Source organism: Hypomesus nipponensis, chromosome 19, assembly GCF_054491055.1.
Source record: "Hypomesus nipponensis isolate SF chromosome 19, ASM5449105v1, whole genome shotgun sequence".
In the NCBI taxonomy this organism is placed as follows: Eukaryota; Metazoa; Chordata; class Actinopteri; order Osmeriformes; family Osmeridae; genus Hypomesus; species Hypomesus nipponensis.
Window position 1 is genome coordinate 4,666,571 of NC_140379.1, and position 13,250 is coordinate 4,679,820.

General features: G+C 42.5%; 1 protein-coding gene across 3 annotated transcripts; it reads right to left on the bottom strand.

The window, feature by feature from the left end:
• Positions 1 to 718: 718 nt before the first annotated feature.
• On the bottom strand, positions 719 to 5,277 carry onecut1 (one cut homeobox 1). 3 transcript variants are annotated; one of them, XM_084682568.1, is made up of 3 exons: positions 4,170 to 5,277; positions 1,534 to 1,638; positions 719 to 1,380 (listed from the first exon to the last, which is right to left on the bottom strand). In XM_084682568.1, the coding sequence occupies exons 1-3, from the start codon at positions 5,275 to 5,277 to the stop codon at positions 1,091 to 1,093; spliced, it is 1,503 nt and encodes a 500-aa protein (XP_084538694.1). In that variant the 3' UTR covers positions 719 to 1,090. The 3 variants fall into 3 exon arrangements, with proteins under 3 accessions (XP_084538694.1, XP_084538696.1, XP_084538695.1); XM_084682570.1 differs by lacking the exon at positions 1,534 to 1,638 and having other exon boundaries at positions 4,185 to 5,277; XM_084682569.1 differs by lacking the exon at positions 1,534 to 1,638.
• Between the last annotated feature and the right edge of the window lie 7,973 nt (positions 5,278 to 13,250).

The window sequence follows — 13,250 nt, forward strand, 5'->3', positions numbered from 1 at the left end:
CCTGAAAACATGATCAAATACCTCTCAGCAACATTAATGCATTTCAACAGAAGATGCTGGAAATATAATGCAGAATCTTCCATCTATATTGTTAAAGATGATTGCAAACCACATTGGTTGACTGTTCAGTCCAGGCCAGCCTCCATAAGGCAACCGTCTCCATTGAATAAAATCTGTCCCTCAATCTGAAGAGCAATTCCCATTACATTGACCCATCAGATTGTTGTTTTTGTAAGGATGACATCATAGATACTATCATAGATAATATTGGTCTTTAGTCTGAATCTATGTTTATATACCTATTTGTTTAACAGTCCAGGGGTGCAGTAAAAATACTCTTTAGATGATAAACAACAAAATATATCTTCTCTTTGGTTATATCATGGCATTTGATAGCCTAAGATTCTATGCTTGAATCGCACATGGGTGGCTGTAAAGTGTAGAAAGCTTTGGTTTTCATGTTTGATGTTTCAGCATGTAGGGAGAAAGCACCACAGAGAGGGAGGGGCCACAGTTAGGGTTTGGGGCAGGTTTTGTGGTCTGTTGTGGACAGTCTCTGTCTTTTTGTTGGTCAAGACATCCACCTAGAGTTCCTGACACGCAGAGACTTCCATAAATCCATACCACTGCACAAACATTCCAGTTACTCCTGTGGGGTTCCTGCTCAAAGCTGATTGGCTAGTCCCACTGGAGGTCCTCTTTTTTGGTATTTGCACCTGGAGTGCCCCCTGTGACATCTGCAGAATAAACACTGCTGATAGGCTGATTAAACCTCCATTCAGACACCGATGACCAAACCTACCAATAAGATAAAAGATAAGGACGGTGGATGGCAGGTTGGGATTGGGGGTATAAAGCTGTAAGACCGGTGATAAGGGAGTAATTGTTTTTTGTTGTTGCAGAATGCTAGACTAAAATGTGTTGCAGAACAAACTTTAAAGCAGGTCAACGAAGTCTTTGGTTTTTTTTTCATCTTTGGATACTATAAATATCAGTATAGTACAGGTTTAAGGGCAAAACGTTGTTTCAAGGTCTAGTTGTCCTTGTTTCCTAGTAGTAAAGCTTTTCCACCGAGTCATTCCGTCCGTCTTCAGGCTTTGGTGCAGGCATTAGGGCCAGAGTTGGCAGAGTGACCTGAGCCGTCGTCCAGCCACTTGTCGAGGCTTCGGCGGCGTGCATTCATGAAGAAGTTGCTGACTGTGGTCAGCTCGAGGCCCAGCTGCTGAGAGATGGTGATCTGCAGCTCTTTGGACGGACGCTTGTTCTCCTTGAAGATGGCATGTAGCGTCCGTCTTTGCACATCAGTAAACACAAGCCGCGGCTTCTTAGACCCACTGCCGTGCTCGGCCCGGCCATGATCCTGCTCCTTACGCTTGCATGCTGGGAGGGACGAAAAGATGGGGAGAGAAAGAGAGACAGAGACAGAAAGACAAAGAAGGAAAGAAAAAGGGAGAATATCAGCATTAGATAGATTATCAACATCACACCACAACCATGAACGGAATTAAAAGTGAGTGCTACCACAAAACAAACCGTTTAAAGAAACCGCTGTCCATGGTTCTGAAAACATCACTTCGTCCGCCATGACAAGCGACAACCGCGAGGCGGCAGCAGAGGGTTGTTGAACTCTTACATTGCCTACAAAGTGAGCCATTCAAATGATTTAACTTATTTGGCTTTGATCTGTTCCCAATAAACCTAGAACACTCCATTTGCTTCTTACAATAACACGTATACGTATAGACCAAACATATAGTTCAAGAAAACGTTGTCTACTTATCTACTGTCTAGACAAGGTATAAAGCCAACATTCAAAGACTATTGGCACAAAGAAATGCTAATTAAGCTATTGCAAAGACAAATCAGAACATTGTTTACGATACTTGAATATATGGCTCTGAATGAACTGAATAGTTAACTGAATCAGTTAATAACAATAACTAAATCTCCGCATGAGTGGGATAGCCTTTGCTCCCCCAAATTATCCAGGCGGCATATTGCAAGGCCCGCCAGGCTTGCGTCAGCGTCCTAGGCATTCTCTATGAGAGCAGTTGTAGAGAGAGCAAGCACGGATGTCTCCAGTGCTGGTAAATATTAACAGACCACTGCGGTTCCACATGTATCTCAGGTTATAAATCATCGAGTTGAAGGCCACCCCGACAGCAGGAACCACCGCACCTCCAGCCAGGTAGGGAGGTTTCCCAGGATAAGGTAAAATAACAACGGCCTTGTTGCGGCCGATCACTCGACTCTGCTCCCGGCTAATAATTACACACAGATAACTATACACTGTGTTATCCTAACAACTGATAGCGCAACTATAGGCTACTAATTTTCACAACTTATCTTTACATAACTTCCATTACACCACTAACATACAAACACACAGAGAGACAAACATACGTGCCAGATGGAAAATATGTAAATCTATAAACATTGAAACAGTGTGGCTCGTCTCACATATTCTTGCATTTCCTTTGTATTAGCCTTCCTATATTATTTGAAGTCAGTGAGCAGCTCCCAGACGATCAAATGGATAAAAACGGAAAATAAATCCCGTGAACAAAAGTAGCTGAGGTAAATCTGCAAACCATCCCGTTAAATAGCTAAAACCAGTGGTCAAATGGTTGAATCCCCCCAAAAATCTAACATTACTTAGAGGTTTTTCTAAATTATGTGCCTAACTATTGGCCGAACAATATTGGTTACGTGAAAGGCATTATTCAGCACATTTCTGACAGTATAGGCCTTTCATAAAAGGGTAAGGAACTGAGCAGGATTCATTTCAATAATCAATATCAAATTTACATTTCTGCCTATATTTGTCATTACACATTCACTTCACCCAAAAACGGATCAATAATATCCCAAGCTTCCGTCACATTTTAATTTTCTGCATTCTCTTTGTTGAATTGCTTGCAAATTGGCCTCTAGAAATTTAAATGAATTCTTAACCGCTTAGTTAGAAAATATGTGATTTTATCTGACAGGGAAATGTTAATTCCTATTCAGTCCTTGCAAAGTCCTGGCTGTTTCAATTGGTTGATCAAGAAATGTATAAGGCTTTATGAACCAAAAAGCTTTAGGTGTAACGGCAACGAGTGGATCATGTCTCATCAATCGTGTTCTTGATTTTGAAAAGAAAGCCCATGAAATGAGAAACAATAAGGTGAACGTAGTTGCCTAATAATAAGAAAAAGGTCCATATACACACGCGCGCGCGCGTGCACACACACACACTCACACACACACACACACACACACACAGACATATTGTACAGCGCACCCTTACACACTGTATAACAGATGGGAAATTGGAAACAACTGAAAATAATCAATTGAGATTAAGCACACTTTCCACACAGTATACGGCCTCACTTTTCAAAAGCCAAAAAGCCCATGTGCGCGTCATTGATTAGAAGAAAAAAAACAAATCCTTTGTACGCTCGCGGGAACGTGGCTCCTTGTCTGTGCCCCTCATTCGCGCGCGGATAGACTCGGGTTCTCCAGGGACAAATTAATAGAGACCTATCAGTTAATTAGGCAAACCCAGACCATACCCATATACGTCACAGCTCCAAACGAGTTCAGCGCCAAAAAAACAAATGACCTCATGGCACAGTCAGCAAGACAACGCAGTTACCTTTGTCTTACAAAACATATGTAAGTTAGTTAAAGCCACGATAGGCACGCGGGCTGGTAAGAGTAACTCTCCATTTAATAACTGTGTGGAGTTTTTTTTCAAAACCTAATGCACGGTTGAAAGCCCTGCATAACATAAACATATGCAGCCATCATGTCAAACTCATACGCACGCGCACGCGCTCTGTTTATAGCCAAAACGACACCAAAAGCTGATCAGATACATCTACACCAAAATAAACAAATTCCTAACGATTTTTGGTCGAGGGATCAGTTTACGCACACATTCTCTCGGTCGATATTTTGAGGTAAAATAACATGGGCTCTGGTTTGACATAACCCAACAAGTCTGTAAAAAGGAACACCAGGAAGATGAAGTGGCCTTCTGCTGTTTTGGGGGGCACATTTTCTTTCGAATTTCTCATCACTGTTTCCACAGTTACAGTTGATCTACGTTTACAAATTTCACATTTTAGACAAATAGCAAGAAAATGTTTCGAAAGAGAAATAAAGGGAAACGGTATTACCGAGGGTTCGCTCACCTGCGAGCCTGAGCGCGCTCATGCGTTGGAACTCAGGCTCCTGCAGCCACTTCCACATCCTTCGGAAAGTCTCGCGGCCGGACTTGAGTTTGGACCATGGCTTCGGGTTTCTCAAGAGGTCGGAGAGGGTGCCTTGAGAACGACACAAAACGCGCTGCGCAAAGATGGCCTGGGGAATGCTGTAGCGCTTTAGCTCAGTGGTGATCCTCTGCGCCACCTCTTTGGTATTCACCTCCTCCATCTGGGCCCCCGAACTGTCCCCGTTGACACCTTGCTGCCCTGGGGCCTGACTCTGCTCCCGATTGTTGCCTAGGCCTTGGCCATGGCCTTGTACGCTAATGTGGGCGTGCGGGTGGTGGTGGAGGCCATTGAGCTGGACCATACCCACCGAGGAGTTCATGTGCTGCTCGGTGTGTCTACCGAGCATGGCTGGGTGGTGAGCCTCGAACCCACTGGGTGTGAGCATCTTCTCTCCGGGCATGGCAGCGCCGGGATGAGCGTAGGGGGGTAGACCAGCCTGGGAAGTGTGTATGCTGGCCAGGCCGGAGCCGGACAGTGGGGAGAGGCTCTGCCCCATGCAAGGATCCTTATGATGGTAAGATGGATACAGACTGTTCATGGGCGCCAGACCCCTGTCCTCCCTCATCAACGTGAAGCTGCCGCTGACGTTGCCCGGAATTCGTTGATGGGGATGCGGGTGTGGATGATGATGGTGGTGGTGGTGATGATGGTGAGGGAACTTGTCAGAGACGGTGGAGATGGGCGGTAAGGGCTGCAGTGGGGTTAGGGTGGTATAGGTGCTGCTGGCGCTCATGCCAGGAGGGGCTTCGCACATGCTAATGGCAGGGTGCAGGTGGCCGGGATGACCGGGATGGCCGGGATGACCGGGATGGCCGGGATGACCGGGATGGCCGGGGTGATAGTCTCCACCATCCAGCAGTGTCGCCATGCCCATAGCGCGATGGGACAGGCCTCGGGGGCCCGGGCGGGTATGCGGGCTGTGGCCGCTCAGCAGCTCTCCAGTACCGGTCACTGACTCATGACTCACTCCGTGCAGGTCCCCAATATGCTCCATCGACAGCTGGGCGTTCATGATCCGGGCACCGCTGTGACCAAACCATCTATCTTACCTAGCGCAGTTGACTGGAGTTGAGAAGTCCGCACGTCAAGAAAAGTTCAATTTCCTTTTGTTGTGTTATTTGGTTGCAAAATGTCTTAAAATTCGTTGTATTCTGTCCCTCCGCTTGGTCTTCTTTCATAACCTCGATGTCGTTTAGTACGTTTTTTACTTATATTTTCCTTTCTTATTTTCTTTTCTTTTCTATTTTTCTATTTTTTCGATTTCAAGTCAAGCCCCCCCGCCGCCTATAAGCAGTCCTCGCTCTCCGGTCGGGTCCCGCGCCATCTCTCTAGCCGTGGCTCTAGCAACTCGGTTTCCCCAGACCAGTGCTCAACCGCTGCAGCTCCCACGAACCACACATGCGCAATAGCAGTCATCCGTCCCCTCCCACCAAACACACACACAAACACACACAAACGCTCAACGCTCTTGATTCTGATGTCAAATATTAAGGAAGTTACCGCTGTAAACTAGACTGTATTTGTGTATCCAGCAGCTTACTCACAAGTTTGATAAGGTACAGATATTTTGGCATTAAAAAGGTGCGAATAGAAGATTTGAACAGCGAGGTGCATTAGCAATGTAGCCTGTCTATGCATATTGAAAAGCATGTTTCTGAGCCTCCTTAAATCGTGAAGTCCAAATGAAGTGAACTTCCGGGAGGGATACTTTGATCTGCTGGGGGGCTTGGCATTAAACCTCAAAATCACACACTTGCCGTTAACATTGAATATGCCATAACATGTCTTTGCAGCATGAGTTTGCACAATGCAGTATTACTAATTATGAAATATCAACCTTAGCAGAATGCGTCAGTTTAGCAAACAAGAGACTTTAGACTGTAGGCCAGATTCTCTTTTGATAAAGGATGGACAGATGTGACTATTGTTCAGTCATTATGCTTAACGAACCAGGCTCAACAGAGTGTGTATGCCAGTGCGTGTGGTGTGTGTGTACGTGTGTATTCGAGTGTACGTCCACACGCTGGGGTGGCACAATTTGGTTCTGTGTGTGTGTGTGTGTGTGTGTGTGTTTAAAAGAAAGAATAACAGTAACAGTAACAGTTACATTTATCAAATTAAAATTTGAATATGTCAAAAAAAACGAACCAACTGTTTTTAAATGTTAGAATCAGATTTATTCTTTTGATATCATTTTGATATTATTCATTATTTACTGTACCTAAGAACATATGACATAAAAAAATTTTTTGGGATTATGTGAGTCAGCAGTGATGGTAAAAGATTCAGCAATCGACAATCACATATTTTGTTCTTTCACTCAAAATACATAATTGCAAAAATTGTTAAATGCATGCATGCACGACTGACAAACTTCAGATGACATCTTGGGGACAGTTAGGGCCTGGGCCAGGCGTCCTTTTCACCCTGCCGTGGTGACAGCTTGCAGCGGTCAGTGGCCTGCTCCGGACCCCCCTGCTGAATAGGGGACATGTCAAAGGTGACGCTTCAAGACTCCCAAAGCTAACAGCTGCGGGGGACAGATTAACCTTTCAGACTTTTCCCTGTTCGGACCTGCTAGCGCCACGACACGGGTCCGCATCTGTCAGGGTCACCAACAATGCTGTTCGGTTGAACGAGTTAAAGGAAAAAAGCCTGAAAAAGTTAAACTGTCTCTGATGTGAAGTCAATGCCAATGGCGCGTGGTGACTTGACGTGTGTCCATGACAAAGCAAACTAATTAAAAACGTGTGGCTTTCCAACGGTATAAAGGATGGAGTATAGCTAAAGCACGTGAATTGACACGACTTAAGGTGTATCCTTAATTAAAGATGAATATAGGCTAAACAATGAATGTGTCAATATGCATCGACAATTATTAGACACATTGAATATTCAATCATAAATAACTCAAGCAATAAAAAAGGTATAGGTTACTGTGAGGAAAATAATGATACAGGTGAACTCAAGTAGGCAATATGCTCAAAAGAGAGATTTTAAGGCGGATGGAGGAAATGTGCCATCTATCCTCATCTGCACACATTCTCATACAGATCGATAATTTTCATTCGCACTGCCGCCTCACTTTGAAGGGCGTTGAGTAGACTATTCTTGTGCGTGCCTGCTTACATTGTTGTCTCTGTTATACCTACATTAATTTAGGCTACATACATCAATATGAAAACCGCGTTGTATAGGCTATAACACCTATTTTATATTCCTTCAACACAGTTCAGGACACGTCGGAAATGTGAGAAGATAATAGGCACCAGACAGTCATCATTCCTTTCAAAGTGCGCTGAAAGATAAGAAGATGTGTCGACGTATAACGCCAGACAGGCTGCAATTCACAAAAAAATAGTATTTGGACCTGGATTGGGCTGGCTAAATAAACTCGTAACGCAGACAATATGCTCGTTGAAATGCAGGGTTTCTGGCTACAACAGGACTATTTTTCCACACTTCACAATAGTTACTCTAGGGAACCTTTGAAGCAAAGAATACTGGTAATTGACCATCATAACTACTGTAAATGCAGATATGGAGAAAGCAAAGTTAACTGACACAATATGTCATTAAGGAAATGCCCTCCGTCCTTGGGCCAATGGGGCGGCTCCCAAAGAGAGTCGCAGTAGGCCTATTAATTATTAACATGCTGCAGTTCGACTTTTCACACTGATTATTAATCAGAAGCCTCCGGTTTATGGGCATTACGGATCTCAGTCCTGTTAAGACAAATATTTTAGGCAGATCCGGTGTGGAATGGGCAATGATGCAATGCCTGTTGTGGAGGAGGAATAGATCAATACCCTGCACCCAGTGACATAACCACAGGCTAAATAATACACATTTAACAATACAGGCTTACATTTAGGCCCCAAATAAAATTCAACCAATCACTCACTGGAAAACCTATGCTGAGGAAGCTAAGACGAAAATCTTAAACGTACCCTTTATATCATGATCTAAATCCAAACGTTAGGCAAAATGTTTTAAGTTTCCTTGGCTCAGTTTTGAACGACATGCTATTTGAATAAACTGCATGAGTGCGCATGTGACCTCACACTATTACTTTACTTTCCAAAGTGTAAACGTGCAGTCCTTTGATATTAATATAAAAATCTGAAGGTCTTTTAAATTGTTAAAATAGTCATTCATTTAGGTTGATCGTTATCTTACAAATTGAGGCATACATCACCCTATATTTAATAGGAACATAACCTAACTATATTGAGGACAGTGTTTCAATAAGCCATGACTTTATTTGATTAAATTTGATAGGCAAACGCTTTGTTGTCATGTGGTCCAGCTTCATTTTCCATAGTTGCATATTATTCACTTTATTTAAAGTTTAATCCACAGTTCATCCGTCTCTTTATCCAAACATTTAAATGACCATGTAAATAATAAGCTTCCAGAGTATCTTTATATGTCTCCGAAGGGCGATAATCTTTTTTCGTTTCTACAGGTTTTAGACCCAAAGGCGCCTGTGGTAGCCTACCCAAGCTCGTGAAATATAACGAACTTAATGAATACATTTACGATATAAACTATTGGCCGTTGATAACTTGAAAATGAATATTTAATTTAACCCAGTGAGGAATTTAAGACCACCGAACCACGAAACAAAAATGCCATCATGAGGCTTTAATAAACATCTGCTTATTGCACAACTTTGGATGAAATCAACTAACTGCCTCTTCACGAGTTGTTTTCCGCGTCACTTGTTGTAAATCGTGCATTCATGTGAAAATAATTTGGCATCGCGTTACATTATATGTCCATATGTCCATATGTCATGTCGCATGTCACTCGGCAACTATGGTGGGGCCACACTTGCTCTATTGTACTTCACAGTAACTGCAGATTAATATTAGCCTACAATAATATTTAAACGTTGCAGATAAACTTTCCAAGATCGCTGCATTAGTAGGCTACATACCCTACCCAAGTTAAAATGACATGGAATATGATTTACACAAAGCTCACCAACAAGTAGGCTATGTTTAGGCCCAGTGACCACAGTTCGTGGGCAAAGGAGCCTTAGATCTGATATTATTACCTTCACCGTCATACCATGGTAATGAGAAATACATTCATATAATTGTCAATAGCTACAAATAAAATATTTGTATGTATACTGACAAACCTGTATTTTACATTCGCTAACAGCCTTCCACTGGAAAAGCTAAAACTGACGTAATAATGCATGAAAGTGTACACATATAGGCAGATATTTAGTGTCCGTTTTACATAATATTAAATAGCCTACTTTTACATTTCATGCTGAATGATTCTTTGCTTTGTTTAACTAGCCTATAGGCTACCCACAACACAAAGAAGACATAGGCTTATAGGTGACAACAGCCTATCAGCTTGCTGCAGCTGGTTTCAAAGAAGTAGTTAACTGAGATATGGGCACATCATGCTATTAAATGATGTTGTAAGAATCTTCTTATATCAAAAGCAAACATCTTTGTTTCAGAGCTATAATCATTTTTAGATGACATCGATTAGTTAGTTTAGATGAAGTTAACAATTTAATTGAAAATGTGTCCACTGATAGGCCTAGTTAAATTGCATGATTTAACAGTTGAAGATGCATTCATTATTCATAACCACTATTATGTCTTGGCTATGCAACATTCTATAAAATAAGCCTACATATTTATTGTATGCTCATGCTGTGTAGCACAATTGAGAAATTACAGTCACACAGTTATAGCCTATTTACATTAATTTGAAAGTTTGCAGGTTATATTCTTTTTTAAATAGTTGTATAATCTCCGTGTACATGCCTTTTAATTTTTAAACGGAAGATATAATTCTGCCTTATATAGATAGACCTATTGAGAGTATATATAGAGGTTACGTCTGCAGGTTAGCGTGTATGAAGGTGTTTGCGTGTATGTGGCCTATTCACAGGGGCGTTTCTCAGATGCATGCCAAATCGGCCATGTTGCACTTGAGATATGATGTTGTTGTTATTGTTGCACTGTCAAATCACCATAATTGTGTAATATTGTAGTTGAGATAATGTTATTGTTGCGCTGTGTTTGGTAAGAAAAAAAAAACAATAGAGTCTGTTTTATGGCATTAACCACTGAAATAAGCCACTATTAGAACTGTGCCCTTCTGGTCCTTGATTATCTACGGTAGACCTTCTTACTATATGAGCATGTGTATACCGCTTTGAATAAAAAGCGTCTGCTATATGAATACAATGTAAATGTAAAATGTAAACCTTGATATGCAAAAAAATGAGTAGTAATATGCCTACTGACTCGTAGAAATACGAAAGCCTCTGTCTTTTTGGTGAGTACGTATTGGTGTCAATTAGCGGTTATCTACCTAGATTTAATTGTATCAACACATGAAATAACAACATATGCAGCAATACAATAGAATCAGGATGATTCCTAGATCATTTTATACATTAGGGAGAACCAATGTTTGTTTACATTGGCCTACATTGCTTTAGTTCTACGTCAAACCTTACATTTTAGATGATTACTTAGGCCTAAAGATTATTGTGGTGAATAAATTGATGGCCTGTCCAGCCGATGTAATGTATGCATAGCCTACTTCAATAAGCTGGTACATAAGAACATCATGTTGAGAACAGACAGGCTAAATAAACTAACCTAAGTATTAAGAGCCACAACCAAATAATCTGTCACATTTGTGTGACAAAACGTGTTTGATATGACCAACCTCAACAAGGTGTAAGAGTGCAATAACTGTAGCCCGGGTAAAAAGTCAGTCGAGTTCCGTTCACATGCACGTGCGTGAGCAATGAAGCCAACACACACACATAGCCTACACGCGCGCGCCTTACCGCAGAATCCGAGACTTTCTTATGCATCTTTTAGCCTGTACGGCTGCCCAGACAAGCCCCTGTCAAACACATTACAAAACACGACAGTTAAATAAAACAACAGAGCCTCAATCAACATACAAGTATTTAGTTCCATTCGAGTTTCAAGACGAACGAAAAGCCTGCATGTCCCGATCCCATGTCCCGCCCTGTTCTCCGGTAGACCAAGCTTTCAACGCGCTCTTCAATCCAAGGTAAAGATAACCGTGTAGGCTACGTCCATTTCAGCCACCAAATCTCTCTTTAGGGCAAAACCTCCCGATTCCTTCCGTTCCGTGTGCTCATGCAGCTCTCAGTAACCGGTCTCTCCGTCCTTTTCGATATGCTCTTGCATTTGAATAGCTGCCCGTGTTGTTATGGATCTTGCTTGGACGGAAAGGGAATCAGTATGCAAATTGTTTCAGTTTCAATCGAAAGGTTCGATCCATGTTAGCGGGCTCGCGTAAGCGGGGGTCGGCCCTCTCTGCTCAAGATTCCGTTCAGTATACACGTTTTAATGAGATCGTGTACTTTAGAAAGTTATGGCCAGCTTCTGCCTTATCTAAAATTATTTGCAAACTTGTGAAACGTGCGACGTGCAGAGGGTTTCAGATGTTTTCAGCAGTAAACCGTTGAATATTTTTTTTACGCTTTGTGTGCATAATACATTTACACGTATGGGTCAAAACAAGTAAAACAAATTTTTTTGTGATGTATGTATTGTCAAAAAACTATGAAACCATCAAGATTCACACAAAACATATACATTTTTACATCATAACATTGCCTGAATAAATGTCATGATATAAATATTGAATTTAAGAGGAGGCTTATTGCCTAGTTCAAGGACGGACTCCCTGGATTTAGCTGCAGTGAGTGACAGGGCAATGGCAGTCAGCAGTCACTCAGAGAAATGATCCTAGCCTGTCCTTTACTACCGAACTGTGCTCAGAGGCCTACACACAACAAATGACCGGAGAGAAAGGAGAGGGAAGCAGAGCAGGTGGCAAGGGGGTAAAGTGAGAGGAGAGAAAGAAGGAAGAAGGGAGAGCAAGTAGAGGAAAACAGGGTACAGGAGATGTTTGAGGAGAGGACAGGAACAGATAAGGAGAGAAGGAGAAGAGGAGAACAGATGTAAGGAGAGAAGGAGAAGAGGAGGGGAGAACAGAGGTAAGGAGAGAAGGACGCGTTGAGCGAGTGCTAAAGAGGGTGAAGATGATATGGAGGTAGGGGAGAGGATGGAATAATGGTGAGGAGGAAAAGGGGAGAAGAGAAATTGGGCGATAGGGAAAATAAGAAGCTACCAGACGACATTGCCCATCTGTCTCTGAGTTAGGGTTTGGCCAGCTGAGAGGGTCAGGAGTCAGGGGTCAGAGGTCAGTTTCCTCTGGACAAATCAAGGGCCAGGATGGACACTGGGGGCTTCATCCAATCTAACCCGTCAGTTATTGGAAGCCATCTTCTGTGACAATACATTTCACCTGCCATTTTCTTTTCAGAGCCATGAGATGGAGGCCTTTATTACCGAGCAAGCATGTGTCACCGCTTCTGTCGTTCTCCTCTGAAGGTCTGCGGTAAAAACAATTTTAAATAACAAACACAAATAGTGTTATATTTTGTGGGCTTGTGTCGGTAATTTACTGTGTATATGAGTACAGATACAGAGGGGCAGTGAGTACCAGTGTGGGTATCAGAGATAAGCAGCTTCGTTTGAGAAGGGACACCAATAGTTGCTGTTAAAAGAGGATTACACCAGTTTCACAGTCGTCTACCTGCTCTTATGGGATTACCCACAGGCATTCACACCGGCTCCATTCCCCTCCTCAACACAGGACGCAACCTTTATCCTGCTCCTCTCAGCACATCACCTTCATTAGGAAGGGCTGCTGCAGCCCCCAGCCTGGCACAGCAGGACAATCACACTGTGGAAGGTAAAGGTGGGTACAGCACAAACGCAGACAAACACACACACACGCATGCACGAACAACAATACATCTGGGAGAATCAATTCCTTTGTACATCACTCATTGGTATCCTGGTTTTGTGCAGATGTGATGGGTCTTTAGATATCTGCGTCTCCATAAAGACCCTGTTTTGTAATCGCCCACAGTTTAAATGCTCTTAATGT